The following is a 24738-nucleotide window of genomic DNA, read 5'->3' as shown; positions in this document are numbered from 1 at the left end:
GTACTCTGTCTCTCTCTCAAAAATAAATAAACATTAATTTTTTTAATGTTTATTTATCTTTGAAGTAAAATTTTTTTAATGTTTATTTTTGAAGGAGAGAGAGACAGAATATGAGGGGGAGGGACGCAGAGAGAGAGGGAGACACAGAATCTGAAACAGGCTCCAGGCTCTGAGCTGTCAGCACGGAGCCCGACGCGGGGCTCAAACCCACGAACTGTGAGATCGCGACCTGAGCCGAAGTTGGATGCTTACCCAGCTGGTCCACCCAGGCACCCCTGGTTTCTTTTTCAATGAAAGCCTCAATCTCTGGTAAAATGCAAATCCTCTCCAAAAGGAATTACTAAAGTTGATCTCTGCTGTTCTTAAGTACAAATACATTGAAGAAAAGAAAATAACTTTGGGGACTGATCGGGCCTTCTAGAGAGTTAAGTGTCAAGGACAGGCGAAAACTAGTAGCTGACTTTCTAGCCGTGGGACAAGAGAGGAGCTTTGGAAGGTCTGGGCCCACAGAGGCATTCTCGGATTCCTGCGTAAAGTTTCAGAACCTCCGTTTTGCTCGGAGGTCGATTCTGACTGTTCCAAGAACCAGCGCCGCTGGGAAATAACCCGGAAATTCTTGTGCGGGCCTTCTTGCCAGGACTGGCTGCTGGCCACATCACCATGCTGGTCTTTGGAGATGAGACACGCAACTTCTTTCTGGTGATCGGTCAGGCGGTGGACGACGTGCGCCTTGCCCAGAACATGGCACAGATGAACGATGTCATTCTGTCACCAAACTGCTGGCAGCTCTGTGACCGGAGCATGATCGAAATTGAGAGGATTCCAGATCAGAGAGCAGTTAAGGTAGGTACGATTCTGCTGCTTGCAGAAAGTTCCATCGGTCTGTGCCAGGGCTGTCCCCGCCCCCCCCCCCCCGCCCCCGCCCATACCACCCCGTCAGGAAGACCACTGGGAAGGCTGGTCCCATGAAGCTCCTGGCCTGGAGATTCTCAGATGCGTCAGCCTGAGTTACACTTACAGGCTTCAGGCCAGGAGCCAAGGCCCAGCATTCAGGAGGAAATGATTAGGTTTCTCTGTGCTAAGGATGCGGACTTTGGGTGTGGAGGCCTGTGGTGTGCCAGTGCCCTTGCTTATGGAACAGGAAGGGTCCCCTGCCGACCTAGAAGCAGAGGGGTGTCGTCGGAGGTGTCGCTACTTAGCACCCTTCTAACTCAGGGCGAGGGATCACTAAGGGGGAGGGGTGGAGGGAGAGGGGCAGCCCTTTAGTGAGGGAAGAGAGACGCCCTACAGCCCTGCCTCATCGCAGACACTGCGGTGAAGCTGAAGACCAACTATAAGCAGAATTGTCCTTGGGATATGGTCACTCAGTGACACTGGACGTTGAGCGTGTGTAGCAGGGAGGACGGCCGTGCCACCAGCTGCACCAGGAATGGATGCAGGGCCAACGGAGAGGAGGGGGAGGGTCTGGGTAGCTGCTGGCCGAGGCGAGAGACTCTCCTACACTGTGCATCGCTCTACGGCCCTCACACCGTCACTCCTCCCGCGGTGTCCCCCGGGATGCGTGACCGAGCTGGCTCACGGTGCCCCGTTCCCCATCTAATGCCATCATTCCTTAAGGATACCCTTAGAAATTTTTTTGCTTTAATTTAATTAACTTATTTATTTGAGAGAGAGAGAGAGAGAGGAAAGGTGAGTTGGGGAGGGGGGAGAGAGAGAGATTCTTAAGCAGCCTCCACACTCAGGGCAGAGCACGACTCGGGGCTCGATCCCATGACCCCGGGATCATGACCTGAGCCAAAATCAAAAGGTCGGACGCTCAACCAACCGAACCACCCAGGCGCCCTGGAATTGTTTCCATTTTAATTAAGTTTAGACGTGCAGAGAAGTTCAAAATTAATAGTTCCCGTATACCCCTTCCCCAGCTTCCCCAAATGTTAGCATCTCTCATAATCAGAGTGCAGTTGTCGAAACCAGAAAACATGAACATCGATGCAATACTATTCTCTACTTGAGGGCCTTACTTGGACTTCACCGGTTTCCCGCTAATACCCTAGGTGGAATGTTCAGGTTTCTCTTCACGATCTCGCACTGCATTTCGTTGTCATTTTTACGGAGTCTCCTGCAGTCTCTAACAGTTCGGTGTTTCCTGGCCTTCATGTGACCTTGACACCTAAGAAGAGTATATTGGCCACTTTGTTGAATGTCCCTCCATTTGGTTTTGCCTGACACTCTCTCATTATTGGACTAGGGTTTGCTCACATGGGGCGGGAGACAAGAATACTACAAAAATGAGGTTGTACCATTCTCCATGTATCGTACCAATGGGGTTCTTGATCCTGGTATGAATCTTCTTACTGGTGATGCTCCCCACTACATTTGTGGGCATCAACCCCCATGTCATTTTATACTTACAAGAAAGAAATGATACATAGTTTCTCCGGGTTTTACTTAAATTGAAATGTTACGAAGGAAAAAAAAAAAAGAAGGAAATTCTAAGAGTGGGAAAGCACGCGGGTGAGCCCCCTGCTGGGGCCTTCTGTATATACACTGAAGATTTGAGATCTTAAGGACTAGTCAGAGAGACTTTTAGTGTGATCGTATCCAAATTATAGATCTCGGTTGTCTCAGTATGCCAATCTCCATTTACCATGTCCTGGACATTTTAAGAGCATACTCCCTGCCCTTTGTGCTGAGCAATTATATTCAAAGGACCAGAAAATCCTCAGAATAACCAAAAAACTTCTCTTTTTTTTCTTCATTTAGGTGAATTTCTTAAAGCCGCCTTCTACTTTTAACTTTGATGAATTTTTCACCAAGTGTATGACTTTCATGGATTATTACCCTTCTGGTGACCATAAAAGTGAGTATGCTCCATGGACAAGAGCCTTGGCCTCTACCAGTGCTCAGTAGGGTCTTAACCAATGCCAAGGGCTCTATTATAAGCGACCGGCCTCCTCAGTACAGCTCCCAGCGGTCCACAAAGGGGACCTTCCTCCCATTCCTCATGACCGTGATTCCAAGTATAACCCTCCTCAGGCCGTCCATCTCTGCTTTGGCAATGACTCTTCTCCCTTATCTTCTAAACATGTACAAGTCTGCCGCATGATAAAAGGAAAAATAAAACTTCTATAAACCCTACTTTCTGCTCCTAATTTTCACCACCAAAGTTCTCAGAAGAGTGATCTATATGTCTGTGCCTCCTCCTATCTTCTCATTTATTTATTCACCCAATAAACTTGGGTGAAAATTGCATATGCCTCGGGGGTGGCATGGTAGTGTTCACCTACTTTTCCATCTTGAGCCCCTGATGTCTAGCTGCTAGCCACTTCTTCTGTCTACTGAGACTGTTTAGGTCAAGGCCACCAATGACCATCAAACTTGCCAAAGCAGATGACCTCTCTTCAGGCCTCATCCTAGCTGGTTGGTCTCAGTTACCCTCTTTTTATGGACATACCTTCTTCTCGTCCCTTGGGTTCCAGAATATTGTTTCCTAGTTTTGCTTTTACACCTTAAGCCACCTGTTTTCAGTGACTTTGCTTACCCTCCTTCCCATTCCTTAAATGTTGGTGATTCTAGGGATCTGTCCTTGACCCCCCAGTCTTCTCTGCTCACATTTTGGAGACCTATTCTATGTATCCATGCTTAACTTCCCTAGGACTCCCAGCAGGCTGGGACTAGGGTGAGGAAAAAGGGAAGCCTAGGGCATGAAATTTAAGGAGGCACTACTCATGGTTTTGCAAGCTTCTTGCCCCACATAAGACCCAGCCCCAAGTGCCGGAATTCAGCCCAGACTTTTGTCACGATTTCTAGACCCCTAAAAATACTGCCCATGGGTCATTTTCACTGGATGTCAAACAGGTACTCAAACGTTAACACGTTGTTAAAAAATGGTTAAAGATGACAATCTGGGTGATGCAAACAAACTTCGATGCTTCATGAGGTGTGGACAGTCTCCTTGTGGAGACCCGCAAAATGGGGTGGAAGGCAAGAAACTTTTATAAGAGAAAGAATAAAGAACAAGGAAGTGACAGACAGAAAATATCTGATGGGGGGGTGGGGCACATAGTCAACCTCGTTTGGGGTGAGAAGACCAAGAAGTTGGCTTGGCATTTGGGGATTGCCTGGCTAGACGGACTGCATTTCCGGTCAAGTGGGGCATTTCTGGGGACTTGAAAGTTCTGAAGTTTCAGTTTGCTGACATGGTACCACAGGCTGGAGCAGCTCCATGTTGGGCCTAGAAATGTAGGTCAACAAGGTCTGAACACTGAGCCACTTACCTTTCCCTAGGAATCGTTTCTTCCTCCAAACCAGAAACTTCAGAAACATATTTTCTTTGATTATTTTGAGTTTATTTATTTATTTTGAGAGAGACAGAGACAGCGTGAGTAGGGGAGGGGCAGAGAGAGAAGGAGAGAGAGAGAATCCCAAGCAGGCTCTGCGCTGTCATAGCAGAGCCCGATGCGAGGCTCAGACTCACAAAAGGGCAAGATCATGACCTGAGCCGAAACAGAGTCGGACGCTTAACCGACTGAGCTATCCAGGTGCCCCAGAAACATCTTTGAATCAGCCTTCTTTTTCGTCATCTACATCCAGGTCATAAACATTTTGAACATCACGAGTAGTAGATTGTACTTGTACTAAGCTGTACTATGTAATGGGGCAGGAGGTGGGGTAGGGGGGAAACGGTAGGAAAATTGACCAGGAAAGGCCAAGAACCCAAAATCTCCAGAGATGGAGAAAGTCCAGTGATACTCCTTAAGCTTTACCTCATCCCATCTCCCAGATCTTAATGGTGCCTTCAGTAAAGGGCTCCTTCAGGCTTGATTTTGGGCTTTGCGGTGTCACAATACAATTCTGATACTAACCACCTGGACTCGGCACAGATTTCATGGGTTACGTTCTCTCCAAGACTCTCCTCACTTCAGACACCAGCAGCAAGCTCTGGGATCACCAGGCCACCTGCACTTCTGACCAACTGTCTATAAATCTAGGGGTCCCCCCCGCCCAGTGCTCCCAATAATTTACTGGAGTGACTCACAGATCTTAGGTGCTATGCTTATGATTTTAGTTTTATTGTAAAGGACACAAATCAGGACCAGACAAATCAAGAGACACATAGGGTAAGATCTGGAGAGCCCCAAACATGAAGTCTCTGTGTCCTCAGGATATTTCACCCTCCCTGTACATCATTGTAGGATTACCAACCAAAGACAGCTCACCCAAGCTTTGGGTGTTCAGTTTTTATTGGGGTTTTATTAAGAACGCATGGTTGATTGAATCATCGGCCACGTGGTTAAACTCAACCTTCGGCCCCCTTGCCCTCTTCAGGGGTCAGAGGTCAGGCTCATATCACATGGCTCAAAGTCCCCACCCTTTCCTCACATGGTTGGTGTTTCCAGCACAACTAGCCCAATCCTGAGACCTCATTAGCATAAATTCAGCTGTGGTCCAAAGGGCCCACCATGATGAACAAAGACAATCCCATTACTTGAAAAAGTCCAAAGATTTAGAAGTTACTTCCCAGGTACCAGGAACAAATACCAGCCAAAGTCTTTATTTTACTACAGGCACACATACCTCTCCATAACCATTGCCACTACAGTAGCCTAGACCTTTATAATTCCTGCTCCCTTGCCTCTCTCCACAGTCTGTTTCATATCATTTCTTCTTAATTTCCAGTACTCACATGGGATTCCAGCCAGACTAGAATCTTTACCACAATTCCTTCTTTTGTCCAGAAGATATGGGCTTTTGTTTTTTGTTTTGTTTTTGTTTTTTTAAGTAGGCTCCGTGGAGCTCAACATGGGGCTCAAACTCAAGACCCTGAGACCAAGAGTCCCATGCTCTGCTGACTGAGCCAGCCAGGTGCTCCCTAAAAGATATGTTTTATCTTGTCAATGGCGGGTCTGATTCTTTTGTGCTATTGAGGGAGAAAATGCAATAATTTTCCCCCATTGGTTTGCTATGTACTTAATTTAACAAAATTCAAGAATGGCTCGCACTCAGTCTATCTCTCTCTCTCTCTCAAAAACAAAATAAAAACATTTTTTTAAAAATTAAAGAAAAAAAAAAAAGAATCCTCATTGGATTTCCCTTGGTTCTGCTTGGCTGCTACGTATCCCAGAGTCTCCTGACTGAACCATAAAGACCACTGTCCGAGGGAATGGGGACTAGGAGACTCCGGTCCCCAGCACTGCAGACCACACTTCCTTTTCTGACCCTGCCCCTCCTTCTGCTCTCTTAGACCTCCTGAGGCTTGCGTGCATGCTGGAGTCCGATCCTGAGCTAGAGTTGTCCCTCCAAAAGTATGTGATGGAAAGCATATTGAAGCAGGTATTTTCGCAGTTTAATTTATTGGCTTTTGGGGTGTCCGGGATCCTGGACAACTGGAAAGATCAAGAAGACCAGTAGCTAGTAAAATATTTCACTGAACTAAAAAGAGATGGGGCCAACGTTCTCCATGTGTAGGTGACTATCACATTGGTTTTTCAGATCAGGATACTTTTAAGAGTTAAAGGAGGCATTGTTCACTAGAATTCACATTGGTACCATGTTTCTCTAAGTCACTTACCTTAGATCTTGAGCTTCGAGAGTTAACAATACAGACAATGAGAATGCCCAGAACTACCCCCACCCCCTAAAATTTTCCCTTTGTGTTCATCTAGATCTGGGCTCTCTTAAATGTATTAATTCACGTGAATTAGAACTCTCTCACCACTCACCATATGCCAGGCATTCTGCTATTTCGTGTATTACTCTTCACAATTCTTGCCAAATATCTTTATCCTCATTTTACATGTGAGAAAACTGAGACCCAGAAGGATACCAGGAACTTTCCTAAGGTTATAAAGTAAGAGACGTAGCCAGGGTTTGAACCTCGTTCTATCTGAATCCTACATTTTTTTGCACAGGCTGCCCACGTTCCTAATATATGAGTGTTTTAATCCTTACTTCCATCAAAATGCAGTTGTGCCCTGGAGGAAATCTTTGGGCAAGACTGAACAGGGGGCAGCTGCCTTCATAGAATGAGTTGAAACGGTATCAGAACGCACCCTGCCCCCTTCAGTCCAATTTAGAAGCACTACGTCCAGTCCCTGCGCTGTTTGACTCCTCAAGATTTCTGAAGCTCCAGAAAGCCCTCCCCTCTCTGCCTCCAAGAGATACAACACATTACATTTCTTCAGCTGCAGCCAGCTGAGGGCAAGGTCTATGGGAAGGGGCTACAAGATAGACTCCGGGGAAAAAAAAAAAAAAAAAAAAAAAAAGATAGACTCCGGGACTTGTGGGTAGGAATGATGAACGTGGGGTGAAAAGATACAGCTACGGGGGCTGAAAGGAGGCAGAAGACAGACCTTTCACAACAGCACCAAGGCTTTTCCTGCACCTCAACCACAGAGATCCTTGGAGATGCAGTGGTTGCATTTTTCCAAGCAAAACAGGATCGCCCGGTCCGACAGAATAATCTTTAGCTCATTTATTTACCGGGTTTAATCTTGAATACTATTTATTTATTTAATATGGATTTCTTATTCAATGATTTATCTGAGAAATCAAAGGAAATCGTCGTATCAATTCATTAGAAGTTATTCTTTTAGGAAAAGAATAAAATCACCTGACACCAGGACTGTGCCATCCAGTTAGGAAGCATGACTGCTGGGTTTCCTATACGCAGTTCCTTTCGTTCGGAAGATACGGTGTTTGGGGGTTTGTTTTGTTTTTGTTTTTCTAATACACTCCATAAGGCTCAAACTCAAGACCCTGAGATCAAGAGTCCCGTGCTCTACTGACCGAGCCAGCCAGGTACCTCCTAGAAGATATGTTTTATCTTGTCAACGGAGGATCTGATGCTTTTGTGCTATTGAGGGAGAAAGCGCAGTAATTTTCCCCCATCGGTTTGCCATGCACGCAACTTAACAAAATTCAAGAATCATGATAGGCAGGCACCATTTGGGAACACTCTCCTTTCCCCGGGCTTGTGGTGGATGGGCGTGGACGGAAGAGGGGAGCCGAATGACATACATACCTCCCCAGAGACGCAGGGGCATGTTGTCACTGGGACATCGGACTAGGAGCCCGGAGATTTGGGTTCTGCATGACTCTGGGACATTATTTCTCCACGTCTCCATTATCTAATCAGTAAAGTGAGGATCATAATGCCTATTTCATCTCATTTGAGGATAAGGTGGGGTAGGATGTGAAAGTATTCCTGAAGGTTCCAGGCCGTGAACGTACCAGGTGGGATTACATAATAGGCTGTTCTTATCCCTAAATTATAAGGGAGCCAAAAGGAACAGTGCTTGTCTCTGTTATTGTGACGGCTCCTACTGGCCCTAGGGAGCTAGCAGTTGGGGCAAGGATGTGGTTGCTGGCCAAAAATGAGCAAGTCTGTGAATTCACGTTGAAAGAGATTTTGATAGAGCAGATCTCCATCTGCTCGACTTTGGGCTGCCTCCGCCATGTTGTACGTCGTGCGTTCCGGTAACTTCAGCTCCCCAGAGGATCGCAAAAGGCCAGCGGCCTTCTTGGGGGTGGGGTTGCAGCAAAGAATCCACTGGCAAGGATCCGGGCTAAAGAAAGCCGCTCTCAACTCTGCAGATCGATGACAAACAGCTTCGGGGTTACCTGTCTGAGCTTCGCCCTGTGACCATTGTGTTCGTGAACCTGATGTTTAAGGACCAAGACAAGGCAGAAGTCATCGGCTCGGCCATCCAGGATGCCTGTGTGCACATCAATTCTGTCCTGAGGGTCTCCCGAGGCCAAATCAACAAAGTCTTCATGTTTGACAAGGTAAATTGTGAACTGAGGGGCAGAAACCTACCAATAAGTTAAAGTTGGCATTCACACCTATGGACGTTGGTGAGAGGGAGAGAACAGACACTTGTCACCTAAAAATATCTGTCTCTATTTGGACTTCTAGAAATAACTTGTATGGTGGATATGGCCCTTACTGTGTGCCACCCATCGTTCTCAATACTTTACACGCATTAACTCATTTCCTCCCGCGGGACTACTCTAAGAGGTAGGTGCGGTGGTTGTTGTCCCCATTTTACAGATGAGCATCCTGAGACAACGCGAGATTCAGTTTTGCTCATGACCATCCCGTTAGTAGGTGGTGGGCCGGATTCGAGCCCAGGCAGTCCGCCTCCCCAGTCTCTGCCCTCAAGCACTGTTGCCCGACCAGCTCTTGCCATGTGCACATCTCCAGCCCAGCGTATAATGCATCTCCTGGAGACTTTAGGTCACGTGTCTGGTAACTTTCACGCTCCAGAAGCCTGTTTCCAATATTCCCTACCTGCCGCGTCTACACCTCCAGTTCCCCTTCCCGCTTCAGCAGGGGGAGGGAGGCTGAGTGGGGTGGAGGGGCACCTGTAGCTTCTGGGTGTTTGGTGTTTTTTTTTTTTAAATTTATTTACTTATTTTGAGAGGGAGTGTGTGTGAGTGGGGAGGGCCAGAGACGGAGGGAAGGAGAGATTACCCAAGCAGGCTCGAATGTCAGCGCGTAGCCCAAGAACTCACAAGCCGTGAGATCGTGACCCGAGCTGAAATCAAGAGTCGGACACTTAATCAACTGAGCCATCCAGGTGCTCTACTTCTGGATATTTTTAATCTGCTCCTTTAAAAAAAAATTTTTTTAATGTTTATTTTTGAAAGAGAGAGAGAGAAAGTGCAAGCAGGGGAGGGGCAGAGAGCGAGGGAGACACAGCCTCTGAAGCAGCCTCCATCCAGGCCCTGAGCTGTTAGCACAGAGCCCCATGCAGGGCTTGAACCCACAAACTGCGAGATTATGACCTGAGCCGAAGTCGGATGCTTAACAGACTGAGCCACCGAGGTGCCCCTTTTAATCTGCTCTTAATAGGTTCAGAGAAAAACGATGTGGTTACCAAATTACCACAGAAGTGCTAGGAGAATTGATTCCCCATCTCAAGTGTTTTGCATCATAAGAGCAGAGCACTAAATCACTGCCCCACATTCACTCATTCACTAATTTGAGAGCATTTATTGAGCATTTGGTAGAAAGGGTTACCCTCTAGTCTTTGCACAGACCTGAATCAGGGCTTCCTTTATCCCATCAAGATAGAACCCAGCGCCAACTAGGATCTGACACTTAGATTCTTTTTGGAGAGGGTTAAAGAAATCAAGGTGTTGGGGCGCCTGGGTGGCTCAGTCAGTTAAGCGGCCGACTTCGGCTCAGGTCACGATCTCGCGGTCCGTGAGTTCGAGCCCCGCGTCGGGCTCTGTGCTGACAGCTCAGAGCCTGGAGCCTGTTTCAGATTCTGTGTCTCCCTCTCTCTCTGTCCCTCCCCTGTTCATGCTCTGTCTCTCTCTGTCTCAAAAATAAATAAACATTAAAAAAAAAAATTAAAAAAAAAAAGGATTCGAGGTGTTCTCTTTTGCCTTTCATCAGGATATGTCACGTATACAGACTGAAATTTGTAGCCCATCATCCTTTAATTATTATGCTCTTTTCTTATAGACAGCAGCATCTGACGCAGGTAATTGTTTAAGTGATTGATACTAAGATTGCAAAGAGTTTAATACTGCTTGGAACAGTTAAGTCTATGCCAAGAAAAAGCACTCTCAGTTTAAGCCATTATCCCTAAGAATAATAACAATATCTGAAAAGAACTTTAGAGTTCACAAAGTGTAACTGTGTACCAAGTTTGCATTATAAATGTATATAATGTTTCATATAAACTTACATATATAACATTAAGTTTATAAAAGCATATATACTGTAAAGTATATATTTGGGGCGCCTGGGTGGCTCAGTCGGTTGAGCGTCCGGCTTCAGCTCAGGTCATGATCTCACAGTCCGTGGGTTCGAGCCCCGCGTCAGGCTCTGGGCTGACAGCTCGGAGCCTGGAGCCTGCTTTGGATTCTGTGTCTCCGTCTCTCTCTGCCCCTCCTCTGCTCACGCTCCGTCTTTCTCTCTCTCTCTCAAGAAATGAATAAACATTAAAAAATACAAATAATAAAGTCTACATTCTATACAAAATACAGGATACACGTAATATACTATGTAGAGTATACACATGCTGTAAAGTAGTCTGCAAAGTTATACATGTGTATGTGTATATACATAGAACCCTCATTTTAGGAGCCAGAGCGACCTTCGCAGGTCTATGTCATAGCCATTTGCAGATCGATAAACTGAAGTTCGCTGCGCGTAATTGACTTACCCAAGTCCCCACACTTGCGAAGTGGCCTGAGAACACAGATTTTCTGACTGCAGAGCGGGTGCCTTTTCCACTGCTCTGTGCTGTTTTCTCAGATTTAAACTTAGCAGCGCGTAGGGTAAGACCTTGGCCGCAGGGGGAGAGACAGGTGGGTACCCACAAATAGCCCAGCACAACCCATTGTCTCTGGAGAAAAGCAAGCCCTCCTCAGGCTAGAAGTCAGAGGACGTTTACTAAAAATAAAATAGATGTGTGAGAAATCATGATCAAGGGTGACTCAGAAAGTGAGTGTTGCTGCCCTCCTTCCAGTAGCCTTCTGGCTGGTTCAGTTTAAATTTTTTTTTTTTTAATGTTTTTTAAAATTCATTTTTGAGACAGAGACAGAGCATGAGCAGGGAGGGGCAGAGAGAGAGGGAAACAGAATCCGAAGCAGGCTCCAGGCTCTGAGCTGTCAGCACAGAGCCCAGCGTGGGGCTCGAACCCACGAGCCACGAGATCATGACCCGAACCCAAGTCGGTTGCTTCACCCACTGAGCCACCCAGGCGCCCCTGGCTGGTTCAGTTGAAAGATGGCCCTCCGCCAGCTGTGTGTGCTGACTCTCTCCCTCACAGGGCTGCTCCTTCCTCTGTGTCTTTGGTTTCCCTGGGGAAAAGGCTCCTGACGAGGTCACTCATGCCTTGGAAAGTGCTATGGATATATTTGACTTCTGCTCTCAGGTTCACAAAATCCAGTGAGTGTTGACCCTGTTCCCATCTGGTGGACCCTGACCATTTCGTAGCATATGGGGAGATGGCACAAACGGTCAGGGGACAGGAGGGAAGGAGAGGGCTGTCGTTGACTGGAAGCCCTTCTGTTCGTACTCATTCCTCGGGGCCAACCCAGCCGTGATGCAGCCATAGAGGGATGGTGAAGGCAAAATGCAGAAAAGGACACTCTTAAAAAGTCAAGACATAGCAGGTTTGCAAGAAAACCTACTTGGGTTGCCTGTCTATGCTCTGGCTTCTTGGTAGAGGTTGAAATCTCAACACCATATGGAAGACTTGAGTTGAGTTTTTAAAAAATTTTTAAGCTTATTTATTTATTTTGAGAGACAGAGTGAGTGGGGGAAGGGTAGAGAGAGAGAGAGAGAGAGGGAGAGAGAGAGAATCCCAAGCAGGCTCTGTGCTGACAGTACGGAGCCCGATGCATGGCTCGAACCCACAAACCCTGAGATGATGACCTGAGCCAAAACCAAGAGTGGGACCCTTAACTGACTGAGCCCACCCAGGTACCCCTTCAATTGATTTTTTTTCTTCACATTTATTTATTTTTGAGAGAGAGAGACAGAGCATGAGCAGGGGAGGACAGAGAGAGAGGGACACAGAATCCAAAGCAGGCTCCAGGCTCTGAGCTGTCAGTGCAGAGCCCGACGCGGGGCCCCAACCCAGGAATCACGAGATCATGACGTAGGCCGAAGCCAGACGCTGAACCGACTGAGCCACCCAGGTGTCCCTTGAGTTGATTTTTAATAACTGAGAGATGCAATGAGTCCTTGGGTTGGAAATTTATATACTGATCCGATCTCAAGATGATCCACTCACAGTTAAGCTGTTAAGAAGGTCAGGTTTAGCATCCCCAGCCCGGGCTGCCTAAGAGCCCAGGCCCTCAGGTTTGCCTCGCCCGAGCACCCCGATGTCCCCAACTCGGGGCTCTACTTTAACAGGTACCACCCCCCTGGCTCTAAGCATTTCTGCCACGTCAGCCCCTCGTCATCCATCTATGCAGCCACCCTCATGTATTAACTAAGCTAGCTTTTGACGGCCACACACTACATCTGAGTTCCTCCGTGACTTTGTTCTTTCTCACCGTAACAAACATCGCTGAGTTGGTTACAATGCTTACGGTGTCAGCAATTCAAGTCCACCTGCGGTGGTGAGAGGTTATTTTCCAGAAAAGTGGCTCAGATGGGTATTGAAAAGTAGCAGGAAAGGGAAGTGATTTGTCACTCCCGAGAACTTAGTTCTGCGTCTCAAGCTGTGCCTCCTTCGCACGTCCGGGCCCTGGGCAGTCGCCCTAAACTCCCCACAAGGGAAGACAGTTACCTATCGAAACGCCTCCCTGCCCCCCTGTCCGTTCCCCTGCCCCGTTCGTCATCGTGTCCCCACCCTCCCCACTTTCTCTCCGCTCAGTACCTTTCCCTTACAACTCTCTTGCTTTCTCCCGGCTGCCAGTACCGTTTCCATCGGCGTGGCTAGTGGGATCGTCTTCTGCGGAATCGTCGGACACTCTGTGAGGCATGAATACACAGGTGCGCTGAGCTAACTCCTCCTCTCTCCTCGCCTTGTCCTCCGGCCTTGGGGGAGGAAGGATAGCTAAGCGAGACAGGGGCCCTGCCCTCTGAAAGCTTGGAGCCCAGCCACGTAGCTTTGCCCCTTGGCAGCTCGTTGCTTGCAAAGTGTGGGTTTCTGAGCTGTGCATGCGTATCAGAAATAAGTAGTCGTTCGCGGGGATCTGTAGAGGCTGTAAGTGCATGGAATGAGGCCGCCTTTATAACCCTTTCCTGTGAACATTAGACAGTTACTCCTCGTAATTCCTATTAAAAGTCCCTAAAGAACATGCCACTTGGGGACAGTGTGTTCCAGATTGCATTCTGCTAGTTCAATGGCTCCTTTCTCCCCGGCCTTTGCCCTCCTCCCTTCTGTTTCAGTGATTGGCCAAAAAGTCAACATAGCTGCCAGGATGATGATGTACTACCCAGGAACCGTGACTTGTGACTCCGTCACCTACAATGGCAGCAACCTCCCAGCCTACTTTTTCAAAGAGCTTCCAAAGAAAGTCATGAAAGGTGTTGCGGACCCCGGACCTGTCTACCAGTGTTTGGGACTGAATGAGAAAGTGTGAGTGTGGGGCGTCGATTTTGCGGTATTTTTTTTTTAGTAAAGAAGTGGGAAAATTAGGATAGCCAAAACCATCAGTCACCCGTGCCCGATTTGAAGGCAATTTATGAAAGTGAAACCGATTCCTTCCCCAGAACGAGGCCCAGATTTCCCAAATCCTTCGTCCTTCTCTATCTTACTGATAGTATAGCATCACGATAGTGGTATGATCCCATCCTGCCCTCACTACTGATAATCTAAGGGTGGTTCTTCAAAGGTGGTGCAAACTGAACAGAGAACCCCTCATTTGAGTATCTTTTGGGACCCAGATGGACCCAGCGGCCAACCATTAAGTATTTACTGATCGTACCAACTATGTGCCAGGCATGGACGGGGCTAAAAGAGTGTGAGATATTTTTCCTCCTCTCGGTCTTTAGTGAAATCTGTTCCCCAGAAGCCCAGCTTAGATACGTAGGGATCCCCTTGGAACTTAAAGTCCTTCAGCGGCTTCCAGTCATTTTCATGATAATGTTCAAATCCCTCAAAGTGACATACAGCCATCTGCCTTTCCAACCGTATCTCCTCCTGTGCCCTCTCCTCTGGGCTGTCTAAATAGAGTGTCCTCCCCATCCCCTCCCCCACCCTTGTCTACTGGGACAACCACAGTCAACTTAGCATTTTCCTCCTCTCTGTAACTCTAGCACATACCCATCATGATTGCTGATCTGATACACATTATGAGCTTTTTGATGATAGTAGCTATCTCCTGTTCATTTTTAATACTCCCAGGGCTTGGCACATAGTAGGCACTCGTTAATAACAAGTAAATGAGTAATATGGAAAGTGGAAAGGTATTTATTCTTTATATTAGCGAGCTAGAATCTAGGTCTTAAAGGATCATATAACAGTACCAGGGCTGCAGTTGGTTCAAGGAGTCTTTATTTTTCGTCTTTGTATTCCCAGGGTTCAGCACTGTACTTGGCTTGCATAGACCATCAATAAAATGCTGTGTGAATAAGTGAATGAATACTACTAATTTTTTTGTGTGAGTCCTTCTTAAGGGTTAGGCACTTTACCTCAAAATACATAGTTTATTCTTAGTATCAGCCACATCACGGAGACACTATCATTGTCTCCGCTTTATAAATTTAAAAACTGAGATTCAGAGGCGTAACGACTTTACGTCCGTGGTTGTAAATCTGGCAAACAAAGAGCCAAGATTCAAAATGCCACAATAACGCTCCGTTATAGGAAGCCACAGTAAATACAGTGGTATACCACAGTAAATATTTACTTATCCCACAAATATGTGGGACTCGATTGATCTTGGCTGGGTTTGGCTGATCTTGTCTATGCCTGTTCACATGCCTGGAGTTCAGCAGTTTGTTGGCTGATCCAGGACGATGTCGGGGGGTGGGGGGGAGGGGGACGGTGGGTAGGTGGGAAGTTTGGCTGATATAAATGAGACGATTTGGCTCTATGTGTGCCATCCTCCATCGGCCTGGCCCAGGCCTGTTCTCATGGCAATATCAGAAGAGCAACAGAGAGCAAGCCCAAAGCCCAAGCATTTGTCAAGCCTCTGTGTCGCATTTGGTAACATCCCACGGGCAGGGGCACCTGGGTGGCTCGGTTGGTTGAGCATCCAACTCTGGATTTCAGCTCAGGTCATGATCCCAGGGTCACGGGATCGAGTCCCGCGTCGGGCTCCACACTGAGCGTGGAGCCTGCCTGAGATTCTCTCTCTCTCCCCCTCTGTCCCTCTCCTCTGCTTACTCTCTCTTTCTCAAACAAAAATTAAAAAAAACAAAAAACAAAAACATCCCATTGGCAAAGCATTCACAAGGATGAGCTCACAGCAGGAAGGCTCTGTAGAGTGACAGAGCCCAGGGCGTAGATACAAGTAGGGTTCAAGAAGTGGGGCCATCAATGCGGTCCGTCTGCCACAGAAATTCAGGACCGTCTCGTCCCAAAGGCTGCCCTCCTCCTAGTTCTTCTATACCATTTCTGCAGATGAGATAGTGTCGAAATGCACATACGAATACGAACAGGCCTGGGTCCTGCCCTGAAAGTTCACAATTTAATGGGGAAGACCAACATACACGATATGCCCCGTGAGCTGTGTATTACGCAGAAGTTGGTACGTGCTATAACAGAGACGTAACACAATGGTATGGCAGTGCAGACAAGGGGATGGTCCACTTGACTAAAAAGGCTCCTTCAAGAAACAGTAGTGCGCAGTGGGCAAGCGTGTATACACTGGCCCGGTTATAGATACTGATTCTGTCGGTATTCTCCGTTCCTGCCACCACTCCCCGTGGGACCTCGGGCAAATTAAACGCTCTGCATCTCAATTTCCCCGTTTGTAAAATGGATATAATCGTACCTTCTTCGTAAGGTTTTTGTCCGGGGTAAAGGGCGGTACGTGGGCAGAGGACTTGAAACCGTGCCAGGCACACAGCATGTGCTTGCCAAATCACCGTCCGGGCACTTGGTGGAATTTTCTATATTTCCGGGTTCTCACTCTAACATCTTTTCTTTTCTTCTCTTCAGCATGTTTGGTATGGCATACCTCATCTGCAACAGAAATGAGGGCTACCCTTTGCTGGGTAGGTAGTAAGCCGTGATTTTTAAGCTTCTTTACTGAACTATAACAAAACATACAGAAAAGTATACCAGCGTTAAGCGTGCCTCCTAACGAATGATCACAAAATGGGCGTACAATCACCTTCCAGGCGAAGAAATGGAAAAATAGATGCCTGTGTGTGTCTTTTGGCGAACACACGTACGTGTTTCTCTTGAGGTTTGGGAGATGGTTTGGGAGATGATACCAAATAATTGTCCAAAATGGCTGTATTTACTTATATGCTGACCCACGGTGTTAGGAGAGTTCCTCATCCTCACCAACAACTTCGTTTTAAGTCTTCATAATTTTCATAACTCTGTTGGGTGTGTGGTAGTGTCTCACTGTGATTTCCATTTGTGCTTCCCTGATACGGTTGAGTTCCTTTTTCATATATTTGTTGGCCATTTGGGCATCATCTTTTATAACGCGTCTATACAACTCTGCTGCCTATTTTCCAGTTGGGTCGTATCTTTATTTTAGATCTGTTGGCATTTTTTGTATATTCTGGACACGGGTCCGCTGTCGTTTGTGTTTCTTGTACGTAACTCCTCCCATCCCGTGCTTGCCTTTTCACCCTGTTGGTGATGTGTTTGATGACCAGAATATTGTATTTTAGTATAATCTAGGTTATATAAACCTGGTCTTTGACAGTTAGTGCTTTTGTACACTGTTTAAAAGTTTTCCATCACCCCAAATCGTGAAGATCTATTTTTAGATTCTCTTCCAGAAACTTTGTTTTTACCTTTTACATTTAGATCTATGATCTATCTGGCAATGGCAGTGATGTTTTTGTGATTCTTGGTGACAGGAAGCGTATCAAGAGAAAGCTAACTTGACATGAGATTAGACAGGGAAGGGGGCCTAAAATGAGGTAAGGATACACCCTCTGGGGGAAGAGACCATCATGAAGATAGGCTTGTGGAATCTGAAGACAGCCATTTCTAGGAACACTTGTAATTTTCTTCTGTTAGATGAACATCCCTAAAAGTATCATCATAAGTTAAATCCTGGTCCTAACTGTGTTAGGACAATCAGGAGGAGGCTCTGTCCCACACTTTGGGGGGATATCAGGACAGAATCTTGATTTCAGCAGAGCAGAAAGAAGGCAGCAGTTCCAGAACTGAAAAGGGTACTTGGATCCTCAGTAGTGTGTTTTTCAGAGTCTAATCACTTCTTGTAAATACAGATTCCCAGACGCTTGAAGGCTGGAAAGGAGAAGGAATGCTCACCCTCACCCTCCTCCGAGGCCTTACTGCCCGTCCTACGATATGATTGTTGTCACGGCGACTGACAGCAAATGGAAGTCCTAACCCCCTTGTATAAGACCAAGGACTCCATCCGACCGCCATAGCAGGCCACATTGGCACAATCTGCTTATGTTTCCCAATCTGGTCTGGGCGCCTCTTTGCCCTGATTCCATCGCTGTGAGGTAAAGATCAAGCCCACACAACCTTTCCTTATCGCTCTAGCCAAAAAGAAACTTGTCAGAGGTGAGGACTATAGGAAATACCCTTTTTTTTAACAAGAGTTCCTGAAAATGAAATCGTATATGCTAACAGTATAGATGTTAACAAACCTATACTCAAAAAGTGTCCCAGATATTAGGGCCTCGTTGGAAGAGAAACAAGGTGACGTGACTTTTCTGAGTTACCTCCGTGAGGTTCAGGCCAAAGAAGAGTGTGACGCATCTCATAATACTGAAGTTCAAATGCATTTTCAGAGAGGGAACGTTTCCCCCAAATGAAGCAGTGAAATCTGCAGAGTGGTTCTCGCTGAATCGCCCAGAAATTTGCCTTACCACGTAAACAGTCGGCTGCTTTGTATAAAACATCTAAGCTTAGAGTAATCGTCCTGGTTTTCATTAGACATTGGATAACATCGGGCTATGTGTTTGCTCTGTGAAGGGGTCCAAAATGGTCCCACCCCCACCCCCGCCAGCAGTGCCCAATCCAGCAAAGAAGAAAGAACCAGCCCTGAAAGGTTCCCAAAATTGTGGGCTGGGTTTCAGATCTCAGGCAGGCTTCCTATTACATATATTTAAAAAGATGTAAGAAAAAGAAGTGTCAGGGTTGTGACCAAGGTGATGTTTATTTTCTTCTCAGTTTTCCGTATTTTTCATGGCGAGCATGTGTTGAGTTTCACAATCAGAAAAAGACTATATTTTATAATGTCGGTTGTTCCTGTGATAGAAATAATCTACACATGACTTTTGAAAGCAAGTTGAATTTTCTTAGTACGGATAATGTTTCCAGTAGCCCTGAGATAAGGATCATTTCTCATAGAAGAGAGCAAGTTTCTTTCACAGAAGTAGGAATAAAAAATGTTTTCCATAATTGTTTAACGTGGGAACCCTAATTTAATAAACTTATTTCCCAATGTAATAATCTATAGATTACTTCTCGTGTGCTATGGAGGAAAAGAAAAAGGAAAAGAACGCAAGGACCAGGGTCAGACAACCCTGGTTTAATTCTGGTAGCAGTTTGCTACCTTAAATCTCCGTTTTCTACACTAAAATTAAATGGACGTTATAATGAGCGTTCTACGAATACTTGGCCTCACAGCGTGTGGGGATCAGATAAAACCGTAACTAGAAAGCTCCAGAGAAAGGTTTCAAAAATTTTTAAAGTGCACAGTATCTCAAGAAAGGTCATGAGCAATTCCATGGGAATTCTAAAGGTATTTGTAGGAGCGTGATCACTATGTGTTTTTTTTATATATGTCTCAACTACTTTATGTTGATTAGGTTTGCTCCCTTTTTAAAAAATGCAAATTACAGGACGTGATAAGGAGATCAAATACTTCATGTGTCGTATGAAGGAATTTTTGGTGTCCAACTGCAGCCGAGTCCTAATGTACGAAGGATTATCAGGATATGGAAAAAGCCAGATACTTATGGAAATTGAGTATCTGGCCCAAGGTGAGAACCACAGGTGAGTGTCTTGCCATGATCGTTTCTTGAGAACTCAGAGATTCCTGATGTCCTTAAGAGTTTCATTTATTGTCACGTTCCTCTCCTCGATGTAATTCGCCTTTTGTGAACTACCCACAGTCTATCAGTTACTGGGTGCCATGCCCTCTGTACTAAATAGGTAATAGATGATAAACAGATTGAACTAAGAAAATGAGAAGCTGGGCTGACCCCTGGAGATCCTGATTTAATGCCAGGCAGGGCTTGGATATCAATATTTTAAAGCTTCCTAAGTAATCCCGGTGTGCGGACACTTTGAGAACTCCTGGCATGGACGTTGGGGGCAAGATCGGGTCAGCAGAACAAACAGAAATTTATCCAGCTGGCGATAGAGAATGATAGGCCTCTGGATTCTCCTTTGGAAGGCAGAGCCAATGTACTTATCTCACCCCATTCATGTGTTTTCATACAAGAAATGTCATGTGGCACCTCATGGACAGAGTGATACTCAGTGACGGTGACGGTGACTGAGATGACGATGGTGTCTCATGTCCCTTCACCATCGGACCTCAAGCCTTTAAGGGGAATATGCTTAGAAACCTTACATTACCTGTGTGTCATTCACAGGACCTCAAGCCTTTAAGGGGAATATGCTTAGAAACCTTACATTACCTGTATTTCTACTCTTTTTTTCTTTTTTTTTTTTTTAATTTTTTTTTTTTAACGTTTATTTATTTTTGAGACAGAGAGAGACAGAGCATGAACGGGGGAGGGGCAGAGAGAGGGAGACACAGAATCTGAAACAGGCTCCAGACTCTGAGCTGTCAGCACAGAGCCCGATGCGGGGCTCGAACTCACGGACCGCGAGATCATGACCTGAGCCGAAGTCGGCCGCTTAACCGACTGAGCCACCCAGGCGCCCCTCTACTCTTTTTTCAATGTCAAGCCTGCGAAAGGCCAGTTTGCAAATATCTTTAACGTCGCTGGTTATTCATTATAACCAGAAGACATTTATTTATTCATTCATGTATTCCGTCACTTATTGAGTACCTACTGTGTTCCGGGAACTGTTGAGGGCTGTATTTGTTTGCTAGAATTGTCATAACAAAGAACCACAAACTGTATGGCTTCCTGAGCAGAAATGTATTGCCTCCGAGTACTGGAGGCTGGGAGTCGGAGACCGAGGTTGACAGCTGGGTTAGTTCCTGCTGACGGCTGTGAGGGACAGTCTGTTCCATGCCTTTTTCCCTAGCTTCTGGTGGTTGGCTACCAATTGTAGGCTTGTAGAAGCATCACCCGATCTCTGCCTTTATATAGTGTTCTCCCCGTGCCTTGTCTGTGTCCAAATTTCCCCTTCTTAATTTTTTTTTTAACATTTATTTATTTTTGAGACAGAGAGAGACAGAGCATGAACGGGGGAGGGTCAGAGAGAGAGAGGGAGACACAGAATCTGAAACAGGCTCCAGGTTCTGAGCTGTCAGCCCAGAGCCCGACGCGGGGCTTGAACTCACGAACCGCGAGATCGTGACCCGAGCCGAAGTCGGAAAGTCGGACGCTCAACCGACTGAGCCACCCAGGCGCCCCAAATTTCCCCTTCTTATAAAGAAACTAGTCATTTTGGATTAGGGACCCAATCTATGCCGCTACGTAACTGCTCACGGAAGAGGAGAGAGAGACGATGAAAATAGGATCGGTGAGGACAGTGATTGAAGTGTGCCACCGGGATACTGCAGAAGCTAGGACAAACCCAACCTTGTATGTAACGCAGCCTTGGGGCTCCAGGAAAGATTTCCAGGAGGCTGCACCTGAGCTGAGATTTGCAGACAAGCAGGAGACGAGGGGTTACCAGGGGCTGTGAGGAGTGGTAAGCTTCCAGGCTGGGGAGACAGCCCGCACAGAGGCATGGGGAGAGGAAACCACTCTGGGTGTTCAGGGATGTCTCACCAGTTCGTTGGTAGAGGATGGACTGCTGGGCAGTGTGGCAAGAAATGGCACACTGAGACCCAGAAAAGGCTTGTATGTCACAGAAAAGAAGCGTAGGCTTACACCTTTTGGCAATGGGAGCCGCTGAAGACTTGCAGATCGGAGAGAGAATTGGCATCGATCCCGTTAACGTCAGGCTTCTGTAAAGGTGGTGCGTCGAATCATGGCACTAGGCAAGGGTAGGAGCATGTTACTCAGCAGTGCGGGTGAAAGTCTGAGGGCCTAGAGCAAGGTGGTGGGAGTGGGGCCGTAGAAGAGGGCAGAGCCAGGGTCAGTTAGGAGGGCTCAGGGACATAGCGGGATGAGGGGGTGTATCTGAAGCAGGAGTAACGAACAGCTTCCGGATAATATAGGAAAGTTCTGTTGCAACTGACTACGAAAAACCGGAGCGTTCCGTCGTTCTTTCTTCTTTTCAAAACATACGTTTAAGAACTCTCTTCTGCTTCTTGGCTTTCTCACGAACAGGACGATTGCTATCGCGTTGACTAAGATCAGCTTCCATCAAAATTTTTATACCATCCAGATATTCATGGCCAGTGTACTAGGTCTGGATACTTGTAAACATTATAAAGAACGACAGACCAACCTTCAAAATAAAGTCAAGACACTGTTGGACGAGAAGTTCCACTGTCTTCTGAATGACATCTTCCACGTCCGGGTGAGTCACTAGATCTGACGCCTGCAGGAAAGAGGGACAGGGCCCGCGCAGCGACCCCTGCCTGAGGTCTGACGCCTTAGCGTCTCTTGGCCGTTTATCGCCTTTTTCCTTTCTCATGTGGAGAATCTGGGTGATGAGGAAATGGTTCCCAAACGTCTTTGAATGAGCATCCCCCTTCCTGAGACATTGGAAGTATCTAGAAATACCATACTCAAAAAAAAATCCCAAACCCGCTGATTCGTTTGGCTCTCACCTTCCCATCATAGCTACACTGGACTAGCTGGTCCAGGAGACTGCCAGTGCAAAGACAGAGTATGCCCCGTTACTTCCTGTATCTTACTAGATTCGGTGACATAGCGTGTGACAGCCGGAAGGGACGCCATGAATTAGCCAACGCATGAGGATTCGATGGCGCGGAATGGGAAAGTGATTCGCCCCGAGTCACGCAGCTAGTAGCGCCCTTTGCTATGTTCCCACACCTGATCTTCTCCCGATTCTTTGTACAGTTCCCTATTTCACGAGAGGTTTCCAAGATGACCACCTTCAGAAAGCAAAAGCAGTTGGAAGCATTGTTTATGAAGATCTTGGAGCAAGTAAGAGCCGCTGTGGGTCGAGTCGGGGGCAAGGGCAACCGGGAGGCGGCCGGAGGGGTTCAGACGCCACCGGCAAAAGGCTTCGACCGGTGTGAGAGCTTTATCCTAACACAGCCCGCGTCTCGTTCTCCTTTCTTCCTTCCAAACCTCAAGTCAAGAGTCTGTTCAGAATTTAGCTGTGCTTGAAAGGGGTCCCTTTCACATTACTCCCGGGAGTCTGGCTTCTCCTTGAGACCAGCCCTTTTTTCTTCTCGCTCTGTGAGAGGTACAGCATGGCCAAGGGGTCATGTGTGGAGGCTCCCTAGTCACGCTACCCACATTTGTTTTTTTTTTAAACACTTTTTTTTAACGTTTATTTATTTTTGAGACAGAGAGAGACAGAGCATGAACGGGGGAGGGGCAGAGAGAGAGGGAGACACAGAATCTGAAACAGGCTCTGGGCTCTGAGCGGTCAGCACAGAGCCCGACGCGGGGCTCGAACTCACGGACCGTGAGATCATGACCTGAGCTGAAGTCAGATGCTTAACCGACCAAGCCACCCAGGCGCCCCACGCTACCCACATTTGAACCCGCAGGCCTATCGCTTGCTACCTGGGTAACCTTGTGCAAGTTGACTTACCTATGCCCTTGTTTAATCATCTATAAAATAGGCAGATAGCAGTACCTGACTCACAGGGTGGTGTAAACACACTTGGAACGTTGTGTGAACACACTTGGAACGGCGCCTCTTTGTCAGAAACACTCCTCCCCCTGCCCCCTGCATCTTACCTCGTTCCCTGAGTAACCTCATGACAATTCACCGAATGTGGACGATCACCAGATTTCTTTTCGAGTCCTCACCTCGTTCATAAGCACCCAGAACCAGCTTTCCAAGAGCCTTCCATATGTAACACGTGGATGTAGAAACTCGCGTTCAGTTCAGCGTCTAATACTAAATTTTATGTTTCCTCCCGCAGGGCCCCTTGTTCCTCAGTCCGATCCTTGATTTAGCTAATGGCAAAGTCATTCACGCATCACTTGAAATGATCTTTGCTCTCTTCCTCATCGGTTGCTACTCAGTTCTCCCTGGGAATGTCTCCTCCCTCTCTTCTGCTGTCGTTCAAGTTCTGTCACTCTGGACGACTTCCATGGCTTCCCAACAAGGCTCTGTGCCTTAGACCTCTCCTCTCCAGTTCATTCTCCACGAACATGTGTAAATTGCGCCACCCCGTGCTTTATACTGTCCACATCACTCCCAGGGCTAATGACATAAGTCCAAAGGGTTTTGGTTTTTTGTTTGTTTCTTAACCTGGAGAAATGCTAGTCATCCTTCAACGTCACTTCTTTGGTGAAAACTCCCAAAGCGCTAGGCATGACTGATCCTTCTTCCACCCTGCTTCTGTAACACTTTGAACATATTTCTTATTATATTTGCCATACAGTATTACAATTTGTTCCTTATATGGGTGTCTCTGCCTCTCAGGCGATTGTGGGCTTCTTAGGACAGGGAGCCTGATTCATTTGTGTATTATTATTGCACAGCACAGCGTCTGGCACATTATAAATGATCGATACAAGTTTGTGGCATTGTCTTTGATTTGTACCACCACTTTCTCCTTCTCCGCTTCGGGCAAATAAGCGAGGCATTATGAGTAATTTCAAAATGTCAGACTCTGGACAGTTGGCATTACAAGTATCCAGAAAGCTTCTTAAAAAACATGGATTTACAGGGGCGCCTGGGTGGCTCAGTTGGTTAAGCGTCCGACTTCGGCTCAGGTCACGATCTCGCGGTCCGTGAGTTCGAGCCCCGCATCGGGCTCTGTGCTGACAGCTCAGAGCCTGGAGCCTGCTTCGGATTCTGTGTCTCCCTCTCTCTCTGACCCTCCCCCGTTCATGCTCTGTCTCTCTCTGTCTCAAAAATAAATAAACATTTAAAAAATTTAAAAAAAAAACACAAAAAA

General features: G+C 46.7%; 1 protein-coding gene across 4 annotated transcripts in view; it reads left to right on the top strand.

Moving 5' to 3' along the window:
• Window positions 1–24738, top strand: part of ADCY10 (adenylate cyclase 10) — a 73665-nt gene that overhangs the window by 9944 nt on the left and 38983 nt on the right. For all 4 annotated transcript variants that reach the window (XM_042924921.1, XM_042924923.1, XM_042924920.1 and 1 more), the window contains exons 6-16: window positions 638–843; window positions 2764–2860; window positions 6245–6333; window positions 8596–8787; window positions 11790–11908; window positions 13389–13465; window positions 13865–14054; window positions 16584–16639; window positions 19433–19586; window positions 22013–22205; window positions 22712–22798. In XM_042924921.1, the coding sequence (XP_042780855.1) occupies window positions 638–843; window positions 2764–2860; window positions 6245–6333; window positions 8596–8787; window positions 11790–11908; window positions 13389–13465; window positions 13865–14054; window positions 16584–16639; window positions 19433–19586; window positions 22013–22205; window positions 22712–22798 (1460 nt within the window). The remainder of the gene's footprint in view (window positions 1–637; window positions 844–2763; window positions 2861–6244; window positions 6334–8595; window positions 8788–11789; window positions 11909–13388; window positions 13466–13864; window positions 14055–16583; window positions 16640–19432; window positions 19587–22012; window positions 22206–22711; window positions 22799–24738) is intronic.

This window comes from Panthera leo, chromosome F3, assembly GCF_018350215.1.
Source record: "Panthera leo isolate Ple1 chromosome F3, P.leo_Ple1_pat1.1, whole genome shotgun sequence".
NCBI classification, from domain to species: domain Eukaryota; kingdom Metazoa; phylum Chordata; class Mammalia; order Carnivora; family Felidae; genus Panthera; species Panthera leo.
This window is presented reverse-complemented; position numbering and strand designations above follow the sequence as displayed.